The sequence below is a fragment of the Dasypus novemcinctus genome, chromosome 2 (genome assembly GCF_030445035.2).
Source record: "Dasypus novemcinctus isolate mDasNov1 chromosome 2, mDasNov1.1.hap2, whole genome shotgun sequence".
Taxonomy (NCBI): Eukaryota; Metazoa; Chordata; class Mammalia; order Cingulata; family Dasypodidae; genus Dasypus; species Dasypus novemcinctus.
Window position 1 is genome coordinate 200,768,010 of NC_080674.1, and position 16,913 is coordinate 200,784,922.

Genomic DNA, 16,913 nt, shown 5'->3' on the forward strand with positions numbered 1-16,913 from the left:
TCCATTCTGTGGGAGGACACACAGACCCAAAGTAAGGATTCACTCAGGGCATCAGAAGACATGCAGCTCCCTCCAGGTGGAAGCCTCCTCTGCATTGACCTTGCCCCACAGCCCATCACCACTAAAGGGTGTCTGTTTCTCCCAGCCTCTGAGTGTATATGTGTGTGGGGCCTTGTGTGGTCCCAGCAATGTAGCTCAGGAATGGGGTGTCCCTGGAGGCTTAGTTGAGCAGATCCTGGCTGCCCCAGCTCACATGTGTGGACAACCCAAAGACTGCCCAAGGCCATACCAAAGGTGTCCCCTTCCAGGGGTCCACTCAGGATATTCTGCCTGCAGATACACCCCACCCTGAGGTGTCATGGCTGGGACCACATGTCCCTGCAGGACAGTACATTGAATTTTTCTTCAGCTTTTATGTGAAATCTTCTACTTTTGATCAGGAGGGCCTCACCGTGGTTTTGTGTCTCCCAAATACTTCTCATAGCTCTCTGACACATACTATTGGTAACGAGGTGCAGTTCTGAGACCCCCATATGGATGGAGACCTCAAATCCTGCCATTTCATCATCTCCTGGAAGATCCCAGCCACCTCCACTGCATTTAAGAACCATGGCCTATGGAGCTACATCTGCCCACCAACTGCCAATGAATGAAACAGGTCCCTCTTCATCTTCATCCCAAATAGGCCAAACAGAATGTTTGCAATTAAACTGCCAGGGAAAAACAAACAAACCCATTTCCTGAGTCCTAACTACCCAAGCTTGCTCTTTAACTGGATGATCAGTTTGCTGCCCTGTGAGACGTTGTTCCCTTTTGAGGAAATCTCAGATGGCATCTGAAAGAAGTGGAAGATGTCTCTGGGGGAGGGCAAGAAGGAAGGGGAAAGGTAGGGGTGTTTGGAAGTGACTAGGAGCACATCCACTTTCCTTTTGTGGCTTGGGACCAGGATTGCCTGGGTGGGTGGAGGTGAAACTGGGCAGCTCTGAGCCCTGCTGGACATCGTGGACTTGGGAGCTGACCTCTAAGCTTAGCACAGCAGAGATCCCCACTCCTATTTCATGAGCTGCTGGTGTTAATATGTGCAGATTTCAACTAGACAGAGTGTGTTGCTGAAAAGCACACAATGGACATGTTCCCATTTTACTCAGCTCTGTGGCTGAATGAGCAGGGACCCGTGTTGAGGCAGAAGAGCTGACCTGAGGACTTGTGGAGCCGCAGCCTACACAGTCCCTCCTGAGGAGACCCTGCCTCCCAGGCTCCCTGTGGAGTGATGTCCAGCCTCACAAGGGGGCCCTTGGTCCTGACTGACTTTCTGTGGAGGGAGACCGGTCAACCTGGAAGCTTCCTCCCACATCTCCTACAGATGGCCAATCATGAGGCTTTCAGAGCAGAGAGCATGTCATAGAATGAGAAGTTCTTGAAGATTACATCCTCCTGGAGAGGGAGAAAGAATGAGAAATGAGGTGTGGTCTGAGTGACCCCTGTTCCAGCTTTAGCACCCTCAGCAGGCATCTCCCCCCTTGGATGAGAGGCCCCCAGGGAGTCCCTGAGGGCACACCTTGCACCAAGAGAGGGACCTACACTCAATCTGAGGGAGGAGCCTGTTTGGGATATGAGGAGATGGAGGGCTGTGATACAGGCTGTGGCAGGGCCTGGAGACTGAGAGAAGACAAGAGCACAGAGCATCCCCAGGACTCCAGAGAGGGCCCCTGAGTTCACCCTAGGCAGGTCAATCCAGTGCACCACCACCCTGGCCCTGGCCATGGCCTTCATGGTATTGTCCTTGAGGTAGCTGACAATGATGCATTTGGTCACAAGTTTGAACTTGGTGATGATGGCATAGATGGCGGGAGCCATGTTTTCCCTGCCCTTCTTGTCTCACTGGGACCAGATGGAGTCCAGACAGTGATAGAGTACCACTTTCTTGAACAGTTCCTGGGAAGGAGGGGAACATGGCCAGCCACACCCAGCTAACTCAGATCCTGCAGTCCCTCAGGATGCTGGCCAGGGTCATTGTCACAATGATGCATGGGACAGGTACAGCTACTGCCCTATATCTACTCACTAGAAGGGGAATTGTGGGCTTGGGTTAATAAACTCGCCCAGGTTACAATGCTTGCAATGGAGCAGGGTCTTGACCCAGATCATAGGATTCTGGATCAAGGATGGAAAGTCTGGGGAGGCAGAACATGGGAGAAAGATTCTCCCAGCTCCACGCTCCTGAGCTGAGCTGCTCACCGCATCCATCCTTGTTAACTACTCAGACACCAGCTCAGGAGAGAAAGCCAGGTCAGCCTCTCCTCACACAGACCATTCTGAGAGATCTCAGAAGGGCATTAAGGATCTGTGGGGCAGCCCACCCTGGTACTGATCTGAGCTCTTTCCTGGCTTTGGTGCTGGTGCCACACTTGCCTCCCTCTCCAGAGCCATTGCTCTGAAGGTGACTTAACTGATTGTAGTTCCAGAATGAGCACTCCAGTGACCTATAAAGATGGCAGTGAAGGTAGCAGTAGGACCACCTCCTACTCAGGAAGTGCTGACCAGTGTCTCCAAGCTGGCAGCAGGTGTTATACCTGAGGATGGAGCCAGGTCTACCTCCAGAAGGGGCATTGTTGCTACCTCCATAGGTGGCAAGGGAGGTTGTACCAAGGCACCTTCAAGTTCTAAAACCAGTGCTTCTGCTGCCGAAGGAGCAGGCTCTACCTCTAGAGAGGGCAGTGCTGTTAAGTGTAGAGGCAGCAAGGCAGGTGAAGGTGGACTTGCTTCCAGCTCTGGAACTTGTTCTCCTGATTGTGATGTAGCTGCCTTCAGCTCCTTAAGAGGTGCTCCAGCTGATGACATAGGACAATCTATCTCCAGGGAGGGCATGGGCCTTATCTCTGTGGGTGGCTGTTGTGGTGTTAGAGACACCTTCAACTCAGGAGCTGGCTCCAGAGCACACAGTGTGTCAAACTCTATTTTCAGAAAAGGCACTGGTACAACATGGAAATGGGCAGTAAAGGCAGTGATGGAACTGACTCAGGCCCTGGTACTGCTCTGGTGTCTGCCACACACCTTGGAACTTGTGCTATAGGTTGCACTGGAGGTATTTGCTGCCCTGTGGGATGAGGTTGACAAAAGAGCTGGACAAGAGGCAGTTTCCCCACCATGAATGGCTCTGAGTATCTTTCCAATACAGAGAAGATCCCAATACCTCTAGCAGAAGATCCAGCCCATAAAAGAGTTCCCAGCCTACAGGCACCCAAGTCATATGTTGGGCTCTTCTATGATCCCTGTCCAAGGGCAACCTCTGCAAGTTCCAGCCTCTGTGGTGCAATCCTGGCCCCCACCCCGCAAGCTCATGTGCCCTACCCTGAGACCTCCTCACCCTCTGGGTCTGCCTCAGTGGGCTCTGGGTGGCTCATCTATGAAAGAAGAACCATGGCACAGTGCTCCAGAGCAGAGCCAGTCAGTTACATGGGCATTGGCCACCAGCAGCTTGAGGCACAAAATTCTGAAGGCTGCAGGAAATCTTCACAGTACTGGTCCATCCAGGTGCCCTGCTGGGAGCAGATGGTGCTGAGGGCAGGTGGGGGCTACATAATCAGACTCTGACCTTTCCCTCCACAACACACACAGGGACACTCCCAGTGAACATAAAGTCCATAAGGACTGGCAAAAATTCCAACTGTTTTGTTCATTGCCTGGTGTTGACACACAGTAGAAGCTTCTGTGTGAGTAATGAGGGGTCAGGGCCTCCTGTGCCAGTCCCTCATGGCCCCCTGCCAGGACACTTGGCCCAAAGAGCTGCCTCATCTTTTGCCATGTGTTGTTTGTGTCTCCCCTTCCCACTGACACCGGTCTTGCCATGACTTGGATGCATCCATCCCTGCCAACCCTGCAGGAGGCAGACAGGACTGAGGTTCACAGCAGATTTGAAGCAGGCTGCTCACCACCTCCTGTTGGGGGTCTGCATGAGGTGGTGTTGGTGGCCTGGGGACTTTGAGGTTCCAAAGGAGGGGGAAGGTTCTCTCATGGACTGAGTCCCCTGATGTCCTCTGCAGACAGTGCCCAGCATCTTTACTCCTCTACAAGGGGAGGGGGATGCCCTCTGGTTTGGCCTTCCAGGGGTCTCAGGATGTGTGGGCCCAGATCCGGCCCAGCTGTACCCTGTCACCCACCACCTGACTCCCCACGATGCTGTCTGGAGAGGAGAGACGCCCACCCTCACCCACAGTGTGCTCACATTTTCATTTCAAGGCATCCACCAGACCCACCCCTTCCATGGAAGTCATGTCCATATCTAGGTGAGACAGTGAGGGTGTCACAACTTCTTCCTGAGTGTACCCTCTGCTGAAGATACTGCATCCTATTGCCTGCAGCCCCCACTCTAAAGGAACCCAGAAGGCAGGGATTGTTGTCTGCTTTGGTCATTGTATGAAGCTACAAGCCTAAGGAAGTGCATGCACCATGTCTACCAGGTAAAGAATGAGCCCTAAATCGCACCTTCTCAGATATGGGGTGGGTCTGGACCCCTCTGGTGGGCAACACTAATCCATGCTCTGATCATACCAAGGTCCGAGGTCTGGAAAGGGCATGCAGACCTCCTTAAGAAATGAGAAACCTGGTTCAGTAGGGGCTGATGCCAAGAGCCTCCTCACTGGGCAGAGGAAAATCCTGCCCAGGACCAGACCTGTCTCTCCAGCCACCCTGTCCATGAGCCAGGCTCAGGGCAGCCCTTCCTATTGATCCCCCCAGTCAGTCCTATATTCAAACTCATGGGTTGGTCCTTGAAGCACCATCTTCCCAAGGAGGAAACTGAGGCCAGGAGTCCAATAGAATTTCTGAGACTCAAGCACATTGGGGCAGATCAGTCCAGGTGATGGGATGGGGTTGGCATTCACTGGTGGAGCACTTGTCCAGTCATGCTCAGTGAAGGTGCATGCTTAGGTGGCAATTGCAACTGAAACAAGAGGAACTCTGTCTCTCCCCATCAGCTGAGTCCCTCAGCCTTGGTGGATGAGCCACATGGTGGTGGCTGTGGGGGTGGTGCTGCAGCCCCACCTTCCCAACAGCCACCGTGTTCACTTGGCACCACTGCCCAACTGCCTCCAAGTCCTACTGTTCCTGAAACCTGCCTCCTTTCAGGGCACCAAACCTTCAACTCTCTCCCTCAGACAGGCCTTGTCTCAGGGCCCTGATGCCCAAGCTGCCCTGAGGAGATGGAGGTCAGGGAGGAGCCTGGGGCTAAGGAGTACAATAAGGACAAGGAGAGGTATGGAGGATCCACCCTGTGAGGCAGGAGGCCTGGGGACACACCTTGGGCTGGCCTGCGTCTCAGGGTAGATTCTGCAGGAGAAATGGGGGCAGCTCTGTCCCAATCAGCCCTTAAGCACTTGGGGTGGTAGGGCAGCATCACAGTGGCTTCCCATAATTCCCTCTGGCCACAAGACTCACCAGCACCTGCAGTCACTGGGCAGTAATCCTCTCTCCCTCTGACACAGCAGTTGTCCCCATCCCTCAGCCCACCAATAGACACCGTGGTTGCGAACTCCCAGCAGGTCAGTGGCTGCATGACCTGTGTTCCTCACTGCTCAGCCCTTCTGCCCCAAGTCCCAGGCCTTCCGATGGGCTCCATCCAAGCTCATACATGCTGTGACTACTTCGGACTGGCTTTTCCCAACAGCCCTAGAACAAGGGAGGCCTGGGCAGATGGAGGGGAAGTAATGAGAAGACGTTGAAGAAGAGTCACTGCCTGCAAAGTCTTGGATGCAGCCCAGGAGGGACTTGCCAACATGGTGCAGGACCACCTGCCTTAGATTTACCCAGCCAGGTGCGTGCTGGAGAGAAGGAATCTCCTCCAAGCCTGGACAGCCTTCTCACCACTTTCTGCAGGGTCTACTACTTCCCAGAGGCCTGAAAAGGTGCAGAGTTTACATGCACCAAGCCCATTCCCCATTCACAGCAGTTTCAAGATCTGAGGAGCTGAAATGAGCCATTTCATGTACTTCTAGAAGGGCACTGATACCACAGCTTTCTGTCAGGAAGAGCTAATGATCAGGAGACCCTCCTAGCTAAGCCTCCCCACCTGCCAAGGGCTGGTGACAGTTCCCGAGGGTACATTGAAAATGTAACACAGGCTAGTGCCAGAAAAGGCCTCCACCTGCATCACCTGTTACCTGTGTCTTGTCCAGGTGACTGGGTCAGGACTTTAACAGCTTCAAAAATTAATCCACCTAGCAATCCCAGGAATTCCCCACAGGCAAACCTGGATGACTTGCCCTGGTCTCTGGGTCTGTTGGCACCAACATGAGGCACTGACAGGATTTGAAATTTTTCCAAGGTGTTCATAAAACCAAGGAGCAATAACCAGTATCCAAACAAGATCTGTGGTCCATCTTGGGGAAGAACAAACCAGAGTCAAGCGTTTTCCATCAGTCAAAGTGAACATTAGAAAATATTCAGTGGCATCATATGCCCTCAGGTGAGGGGCATGGAAAAGGGGTTTGGGTTGCACTCTAATAGGAAATTCCATCTATGGAATGGCTTTAGAATTGTGACAGAAATTTTCTGGAGCCTCATCTGCAGATTGCCAGCTGAATGGATATAAGTCACAGAGAACTTCCCAAAAGGCCAGACCTTCCATCAAAGGGGTCCAGTGTTCCCAGGAGGGGAAGAGCTCTCTGATGAAAAGCACTGTGTGGGAATGCTCCCTCCTGAGAAAGGTATCCAAGCTCTCCCCAGCCACAGGACATGGAGAATCTGCAGCCATGCTCTTCCCCAACGGCCCAGCCACCTCTTCATTTTCTGCTCCCCTTGCACCCTTGACCCTCTTAGGCAAGCTCATGGGGACCATAGAGCAAGAAGGTGGCTCTAACCTTAAATGTATCCCCTAGGTCAGAAAGAGGACCTAATTCCAAAATTTGATCCATGATCTCTACTTAACTACTTTTCTACTATACTACTTTTCCAAAAAGTAAAAAAGAAAACCTAAAAAAGGAAAGAAAATATTTGGAAACTGTGTTTCTGCTAACAGTGTAATACACAGAATATAAAGAGAATTACTATAACTCAATAAAAGGACAATCAGCCCCATTAAGAAATGGGAAAAGGGCTTGAATAGACATATCTGCCAAGAATATATACAAATGCCCAAAAAGCATGTAAACAGATGCTCAACATCATTAGCCATTAGAGAAATGCACATAAGATACCAAAAATAAAAATAAGGTGCGACTACACACATGCTTTAATGCTGGTATTAGGGAAAAAAAATGGTTTTGAGGATGTGGAAAAATGGACATCTTGTAAATTATTGGTTTGAAATAAAATAAAGGTCACACAACCCACTTAAAAAATGGTCAAGATATTTGAACTAACACTCTCTCAAAAAAGAATTCCAAATGGCCGAAAAGCACATGAAGGGAAGTGGACTTGGCCCAGTGGTTAGAGCGTCCGTCTACCACATGGAAGGTCCATGGTTCAAACCCCAGGCCTCCTTGACCTGTGTGGAGCTGGCCCATGCACAGTGCTGATGCACACAAGGAGTGCCATGCTACCAGGGATGTCCCCCCATAGGGGAGCCCCACACACAAGGAGTGTGTCCCATAAGGAGAGCCACCCAGCATGAAAGAAAGTTCAGCCTGCTCAGGAATGGCACTGCAGACACGGAGAGCTGACACAACAAGATGATGCAATAAAAAGAAACAGATTCCCATGCCGCTGACAACAAACAGAAGTGAGCCAAGAAGATGCAGCAAATAGACACAGAGAACAGACAACCGGGGCAGGGGGGAGAAATAAATAAATAAATCTAAAAAAAAAAAAAGCATGTGAAAAGATGCTCAAAATCACCAGCTATTAGGGAAATGCAAATCACAGTTTCTAGCAGATACCATGTTACTCCCATCAGGCTGGCAGCTATCAAAAAATAGAAGACTACACGTGTTTGAGGAGGTATGAAGGAATGGGAACATTCATCCAGTGCTATTGGGAGTGCAGTAGAATCCAGCCATTCTGGAGGACAGTTTGGCAGTCCCTCAAAAACTACCTGTAGATTTGCCATATGACCCAGCAATCACACTACTGGGTATATATGCAGAAGAACTGAAAACCAGGAACAAACCTATGCACACTAATGTTCATAGTGCCATTCTTCATTATTGCTAAAATTTGGAATCAACCCAAAACCCATTGACAGATGAATGGATAAACAAAATGTTGTCTATACATACAATGGAATACTACTCAGCTATAAGAAGAAATACAGTACAAACAAATGGGAAAACATGGATGAATCTTAAGGACCTTATGTACAGTGAAGCAAGCCATGCATTGAAGTACAATTACTACATGACCTTTCTGATATGAAATAATCAAACAAAGCTGTCTCAGTGACTGGATGATAGGCTTACAGGAAATTGGGGGGAGAGGAAGGTTGTGCACTGATGTCTACATGAGTGAAATCTATGATAAAGTGGAGGTTAAGCAGTTGTACAGGGAAGGGATAAGATGGGGGCATAGGGATAATACTGGATGGGTCTTTGCAGGTCTGAGGGGGTCTAGGGTGGGAGGATGGGTCAGATGGCCTAAGGAATCAGGGGGAGGGGTGAGGGAACAATTGAACATGGCAGGGAAGCAGACTTGGCCCAGTGGTTAGGGCGTCCGTCGACCACATGGGAGGTCCGCGGTTCAAACCCCAGGCCTCCCTGACCTGTGTGGAGCTGGCCCATACACATTGCTGATGCATGCAAGGAGTGCACCGCCACACAGAGGTCACATAGGGGAGCCCCACGTGCAAGGAGTGTGCCCCATAAGTGGAGCTGCCCAGCATGAAAGAAAGTGCAGCCTGCCCAAGAATGGTGCCAAACACACAGAGAATTGATGCAGCAAGATGATGCAACAAAAAGAAACACAGATTACCGTGCCGCTGACAGCAACAGAAGCAGACAAAATTTAGAAGGACACACAGCAAATGGGCACAAAGAACAGACAACTGGGGGGGGAGGGGAGAGAAATAAATAAAATAAAATCTTTTAAAAAATTGAACATGGGAGATTGTTGAGCATGTGGTTTAAACTATAATGTTGAGAAAACTCTTTGGAAAATTTAATAAAGAAGGATTACCTGGTTAAAGTCCTTAAGGTGGGGGCAACTGGCACAGTGACAGGCTTCTAGGGAGTGTGTGAATGCTCACCTTGTCATAGTGGCATAGTGTGTTATATCATTGGTTGGAGACTCATACAATGAGTGGGAAGGTGTGCCCACATCCTGGGGAGGCCTGATGTTCTGAAATAGATGGAATTGTGTCTCTCAAGAGAACTGGTGGCTCCCAATGGGGGAGGACAGTCTAGTATGTCAAGCCCTCAGCATTGTTGTAAGTATCTAAATCTGGTCCTTGAGGCAGTGAAGATTGGTTGTCACTGTGGGTCCTGAGGGGAGGGAGAGAGAGCAATAGAATAGATGGAAGCAGAGTAACTGGGGGTCAATGGAAGTGTTCCACAAGCTCATGCAATGATGGATATAAGATGTGTTAAATTACACCAAAAATGTATAAAAGTCTGTAGGCTAAAATGTATACCATAATGTAAAATATAAGGTAACTAAAAGTTCAGAACATTTGGGAAGTGGTCTTGGCTCACCTGACAGAGCATCTGTCTACCACATGGGATGTCCAGGGTTCAAATCCAGCACCTTCTGACCCATGTGATGAGATGGCCCACATGCAGCGCTGTCCCCCGTGTAGGGGAGCCCCATGCATAAGGAGTGCACCTCGTAAGGAGAGCTGTCCCTCATGAAAGAAAGTGCAGCCTGCCCAGAAGTGGCATGGGCACAGGCACGTGGAGAGGTGATGCAGCAAGACAATGCAACAAAAAGAGACACAGATTCCCGGTGCCACTGCCTGGAATGCAAGCAGACACAGAAGAACACACAGCAAATGGACACAGAGCAGACAACTGGGGGAGAGGGAGAGAAATAAATAAAAATCTTAAAAAACTGAAAATAAAAAATATAAGATTAGAAAAATTGTACAGTCTAAAATATTAACCATAATGCAATCCCAAATGAAACCGTGTTTGATAGCTATGTTTCAATATCTTTACATCAGCTGCAGTAACTATAGCATGAACACGTAAAAAGATCATTGCTGGGGAAGGGGGTAAAGGGTTTGATTTTGGATATATGGGAGTCTCCTATATTTTATATGTGACTTTAACATGATCTAAAACTTTTTTGAAGACAAAATTAAAAGTTAGAAATAAAAAGAAAGGATTTAGACACTGAGGAAGAAATGAAAGAAACTGCCTTGCCACTGTACATACATGGCAACATCTATTAGAGTGATGAAAGGCAAAATGGCAAAACAAAGTTTTATGATATTTTGCACTTCTTAATACCACAATTTATTTTTACTTTATTTTAGTATTTCTAAATTAGTATGCATTCTATTACTAATCTTTAAACCTATCACTACTACTTCATTTTCATATTAATTGAATTTGGCAATATATTAGGGTTCATTTTTGAAGAAGTTTTGGACCACAGAGTGGTCCAACTATGGCAGGGGAGGAACTCTGGTGTGGCGTGTTATTGATGGGGGACACAAGGTTGGGAGGGAGTTCTCCAGGGCACATATATAGGGTAGATAAAATGTTTGGATATATTTTGGGTATATTCATAGTAGTTACAGTTATAAATGACAACTGAGGGAGTGCTAAGTTCCTAGCCAGGGAAGTGTGTCACATTCCCCAATGAAACAGCAACAACCTCCAAGTGCAAGGGCAAAGACCAGTGAAGAAGAATGCTCCAATGATGAGACCTTGATACTGAAGACTATGCTTATGAACCTGTGCACCTGAAATTTGAACCAGGCCCAGAGCTGCAGGGTGCCTAAGAGTTACCTCCTGAGAACCTACATGTTGCTGAAATGTGGCCCCTCTCTAAGCCAAAATCACACAGGCTCATAAGCATAGTCATCAGTATCAAGGGCTCATTGTTGGACCATCCTTCTTTATTGGTCTTTGCCATTGCACTTGGGGGGCTATTCCTTTTCAATTGGGGAATGTGATACAGCTCCCCTGACTAGGAACTCAGCACTCCCTCAGTTGTTTTTAATACTACAGTCATTTTGATCTCACTCTCCCAACTTCATTGTCTCTCTCAGTGAAGAATAGACTTCTTTGGTGTCAGTGTAAGTGATGGAAAACCCTTAGCAGTTTACCAAATGCGTACCTTGCTTAGTTCCCAAAACTTGACCCTTGCAATTTGGTCATAGCACTAAGTTTTAAGAGTGAGTTCAATATGATTGTAGTTAAGAGCTTACACATAGCAGACAAAAATCCCATGTACTACCTAAAGGACAATGTCAACACACATCATTTCAATGTGGATGAGGTTCCATTATCCTGCCTGGTTGCTTTAGAGAGATGTCTCATTGCTGTTAATGAGACCTGTTTACTGCATTCCTATTGAAAGTCAATCAATTATTTAATTCTCATTCTGGTATCATATATACACAAATTGTGTAAGTGAGGAAAAGCCCATCCTTGGCAAAGAAGTGTGTGTACTGCACCATTCTGAAAAGGAAACACAAGTTACTCAATCAAAGAACTAAGTTTAAAGAGTATGGTAAGAGTGATTCTGAGTTCCTGTCATGCTAGGGTCATCTGATGATGTAACTAGAAAATGACCTTGAATAAAAGGGTCAACTTGGACCAGCAGAATATCTCAGTCTACATATAATACCAGGAGTTAAAAATGCTTTTTGACCTGAATCAAGGGGGAAATGGAAAGGACAAATGAGTTTATATGGCTATGAGTCTTCAAAAAGAGCCAGGAGGTTATCAGAGGGGTTGCCCTTATGCACACCTAAGCAGTGTCCCATAGACAGATAAAGTAGATACAACCCAAGTATTGGTTCTTCTGAGGGCTACAGAGGCCTACAGGTTCTATGGTCATGGCAGATGGAGTTCAGGGGAGCCATCTCAGTTAGCCCTCCTTTGGAGTTTGTGTTTCTGTGTGATGGAGCTGGACTTAGATGTGATCTTCATCCACAAGTCTATTCTGTTACTTTTACCAGAACTGTAGTTGGTGCTGGGGTTTAATGTATACCCAGGGGACCTGAATCACTGGGCTGACCATGTGATAGTCAGGCCCTGAGCCTCAACAGACTTGCCACTCCTACACTCTGGTTTACTGGACTTACCCCACTCATCTAACATAGAGGTGAAAAAGGCCAACCACCACACCAGGGAGCCAAGAGTGCCTACAACTGAAAGCAGGAGAATTGCATCCAGCATCCATGTGGAATCTAAGCCCCCTCTTGATATAGATGTGGAGTGGACACAACCATTATAAGGTCCACAGGATGGAGGAATAGAGTATGGATTAGAGTGGGTTTAGTGATATTCTATTCATGGACTATTGTGATTAGTAATCGAAGAAAATGTGGCATTAGTGTGGAGAAAGTGGCCATGGTGGCTGCTGGGGGTAGGGAGTGGGAGGAAGAGATGTGATGTGGGGGCGTTTTCAGGACTTGGAGTTGTCCTGGGTAGCACTGCAGGGACAGTTACCAGACACTGTATGTCCTTCCATGGCCCATTGTGTGGACTGTGGGAGGGTGTGGGCTATGATGTGGACAATTGACCATGAGGTACAGCGGTGCTCAGAGATGTATTCGCCAAATGCAATAAATGTCTCATGATGATTGAGGAGGTTGTTGTTATGGGGGGAGGAGTCCAGTGAGGGGGGTGGGGGGTATATGGGGACCTCATAGTTTTTAATGTAACATTAAAAAATAAAGACAAACAAGGATAGCTATGGACGTTGGACAATGGAACAAACATGAGGAAACAAAACGAAGTGGTAATCAGCTTTGAAATGCCAAGAGGCCACTAAATAGGATCCCCTACCTAAAAGGAACATTAACAACTGCACAGAAAGGAGGTTGTGTTCCTTTTGGAACATTAGCTCACACGTTGTGGATACAGAGTACAGCTCCTTTAATTAAAAAGAAAAGTACTGGAAATATATTTAAATCACAAGTCATAATTTAACCCCTAGAGAATATTGGTAAGGTACATTTCTGAACAGAAAATCATCTGTTGCCTGAGGCACTTTATAGTCAAATTGCAAATAAGGAAAAATGACAACCATTGAACATCTGACATGACTGGCCCTGCCATGCAGTATTGAAAACAATCCCTTTATATTACTGTGGTAGAGCATAAAAGCAATACGTGACTTCCTGAAACTTTCACTCATATCAAATAAGTAATCCAAGGTTCTTTTATTTTTATTTTTTTTAAGATTTATTTATTTCTATCCACACACACACTGTCTGCTCTCTGTGTTCATTTGCTGTGTGTTCTTGTATCTGCTTGTGTTCTCACTAGGCAGCTCTGAGAACAGTTCCTGGGACCTTCTGGAATGGGAGAGGGGTGATTATTCTCTTGTGCCACCTCAGCTCCCTGTTCTATGTGTTCCCCTTGTCTCCCCTCTGTCTCTTGTTGTGTCATCTTGCTGCACCAGCTCTCCGCGGCAGCTGGCACTCCTGCACAGGGCGGCACCCCTGCAGGGCATGCACTCCCATGGTGGCTGGCACTCCATGTGGGTGAGCTCACCACACGGGCCAGCTTGCCTTCACCAGGAGGCCCTGTTCATCGAACCCTGGACCTCCTATATGGTTAATGGGAGCCCAACTCCTTGAGCCACATCCATTTCCCTTGGTTCTTTTATTTTTAAAAGGATTTTGCAATAACCATTTTTTATGGATCTTAGGATTTTACTGAAAAAAGGGCAGTCTAGCTTCATACCTTGCACATATGTATCCTCAGTAAATACTGAGAATTTTCATTCTATGAAATGAATGTAGCTGTGGCAGAGGAGATGACACCAGAATCTAGAGCCTGGGCTTGCCCCTCCATCTCTACATAGCTCAGTGTGGCTCAGGCTATGCAGAGATGGAGGTTTTAGCTGGTTCATCAGCAACATTAGGTGTTCTATTTCTGTATTGGACACCTTATTCTTTCCCAATGTTTTTTTTTTTTTAAAGTCCTTCAGTTTCAGATATCATTCCTATGGAAATACCAAACCATGCATAAATCTTTCATTCCAGGCTTTATTTCCTTTAACTCATATCAGACCCATAAATAGCCATGTTTTCTAAAAAAAAAAATTCCTCCCCCTTTCTTTTAATTTTTAAGTAAAGAAGCCATTTATCAAGAAAGTTTCCATTTAGCCCTCTTCAACTTTCAGAATTTAAAATAGGTAGATATAAGAGTTTTTGTTTCATTATGTTTTTTGTCATACTTATTTTCAATTAAAAACTTTAGAAGCATATGAAACTTTAAAATTTCATTTGTAACTGACCCTTCCAGGGTATACATTATCCTCTATGTAAGGAACTGGATCAGCAATTTTGACCAGAAATCACTGCAAGTTTTTAAAACTACAAATTTTCCATGTGTAACACATGACACACTTAGATTTTTAAAAAATAAACATTACCAGAAAATCTATCTTCCTATTGCATTTGCATTGTGGTTATGCTTCACATCTCACTTCTCTTATCTATAAATCATGCCCTTAGAACCACTTAACATCACTACTATCATTTTGTATTTTAAAGTAAAATGTTTAAAATCTGAACCACTATTAAACTAGAATGGAGATCCAGTTATATATGCTATGTAGATCCAAATAATTATTTTATCTCATTCTCTTAGGCAAGGTAAGATATTTATGGTCACAAAAGTAAAAGATATACCACCAAGCTTGGCTGAGTGTCCTCAATTTTTATTCATACATTTGATCTTCAGGCCAAATTATATTGTTCAATATTATTCAAGATGCACTTACATTCATGGAGGTATCAGGAGTCAAAACATGCAAATAAGAGAACAGAGAAGGTAAGTGATTCTCTTCATTTTAGAAATTTCTATAACATTATTTTCAGTGTGACACTTGGGGTCAGTGTAGGTACCTTTTAGTTACTTTAAAAATCTCATATGGTAAGCATAGATAATAAAAGATCAAACTCTAAACGCACTTGGTTCAGATGCAGGAGCAGAGATAATTCAAATACACACATCCTAAAGTTTTGCAAACAAACACCAAAAACCCTAGCAGAAAAGGTAGAGAAAAAGTATTTTAAAGTCCTCCCCAACGTTCAAAATATTCAAGATGATTAGAACAATGGGCACATACTTTTCTGACTTCTCCATTTCTCTCACTATATCTATATCAGGCATGCACTTGCATATGCTCTATCTTTGGCTTCATGGAAAGGAACGTTTTGAGTATAGTCATTGGCTTACTAACGAGCAAACTGAAAGATAACATAGATAGCCACCTACCATTCTCACTGTCCCCTGCAGATGGAACACTGTCACTAGAGCTGTCCCATGTTTGTGCCTGCATAAGTTTGTTGGAAGAGATAGGAGGAAGAGTGAGGGCTGGGTCTGCAGGAGAGCATGAGAGCCAGTCCACATTGTGTTGCACAAGGACCAGGACAAACCAAAGGGGCAGCAGCATGTCACAAATAGCATAAGGGTTGGATGGAAATGAAGCAGATTTCATTGATATGGAGTTCATTTTACAAGTACAATACAGAAGAATGGGAGATGGTGCAAGGAATAAAAAGAATGATAAAAACTGAGCGTTAGTACTTATCAGTCATTTACTTTGCATGCTGTTAGTATCATTCATCTCAACAGAAAGCCCAAAGACTTAAAGTTCTAATGAAACATGTCAGCAGGAAGAAAGTACCCATAGGTCATGCAGAAAAAAAGCAAAAGACCTACCAGGTAATTTTTTTGCAAAGGCCTTCCAAATAATTAATGCTCTTAACAAACATTAGTCACAAAAAATCTGGTTGCACAGGAAAAGCTTAATAGAGGTGTAGATAAATCTATTCTTTAGAAACTCAACCATCGATTACAGGATCAGTATTGACCAGCTGTGATTTTTCCCCCCAAAGCAATGTAAAATTTCTTTTTAAGGCAGCTGAAATTCTTACTGGCATGCTTTATTGATAATTGAATCTAGCCAACTCTTTTCTCAATCTCTGACACACTTCTCAATATTGTCTTTGAATATTGGTCAATATAAGAACAATTTTGGACCATTGTAAAGGTCTCTTTAACAACAAACCCAATTAGCCAATAGAGGTCAATTTCAAGCACTCTTTAGTGGGTCATTAATGAAATGAAGCACTTTCCTCTTTTTTTCCCATTAAATATCCATATAGCAATATAGCAATCTCATGTGTTTAGGAAATGGCTATACAATTTTTTCATTCAATCGTAAGGCAGGGCCAGTAAAATAAATGGACATGGTTCTAGAATGACTGTTTGGGTACATGCACCTATCTTTCTTTGAGGGAAAAAATCAGAAGGCAAAAAAATTTGAAGAAAACTATCAGCTGACTTTAAGAATCTAAGTTCTTATTCCAACTTGCTGATTTGAGCAGTCTGCTTTCTTTTATTTATAACACACAAATCACATAAATTCACATACTTAATTTTAAAATAAAAATTCCTTGGCTTTTTACCTAGAGCTACTCAGTCAAAAGGGTTTCTTTTTTAACCATCTGACTTTCAATTAAGATTACTAGATATATTATTTCCTAGAAAATGTGATAAATATATACTGTAATATTTTTAAACTAATAAATGAAATGGAAATAAATTCCCAATATGTAATGCTTGTTTTATAAAGTTCAAATGTGCCAGATGTTCCTGAAGATAAATTACTATTATTCACAGCAACCAAAGTCAGAGAACTTTCAAAACTGATTTCCTCATTGACTAGTCAAAATTATAAAAAGGTAGAAACCTTGGAGAGGGGATTACTTTTGTTTCCTCCTACTAAAATATAAACAATTGATTTTAAAAAAATTTTTTTACCACCACAAAGAATTTGAAATGATTTCA

General features: G+C 45.2%; 1 protein-coding gene across 3 annotated transcripts in view; it reads right to left on the reverse strand.

The window, feature by feature from the left end:
- Positions 1-14,760: 14,760 nt before the first annotated feature.
- Positions 14,761-16,913, reverse strand: part of LOC131275034 (leucine-rich repeat and calponin homology domain-containing protein 1-like) — a 107,016-nt gene continuing 104,863 nt past the window's right edge. For 2 of the 3 annotated variants that reach the window (XM_071207351.1, XM_071207353.1), the window contains exons 7-8: positions 15,336-15,393; positions 14,761-14,833 (exon numbers count right to left, since the gene is read on the reverse strand). In XM_071207351.1, coding sequence (XP_071063452.1) covers positions 15,371-15,393 — 23 coding nt within the window. In that variant the 3' untranslated portion in view covers positions 14,761-14,833; positions 15,336-15,370. The remainder of the gene's footprint in view (positions 14,834-15,335; positions 15,394-16,913) is intronic. The other variant, XR_009182435.2, reaches the window with a different exon arrangement.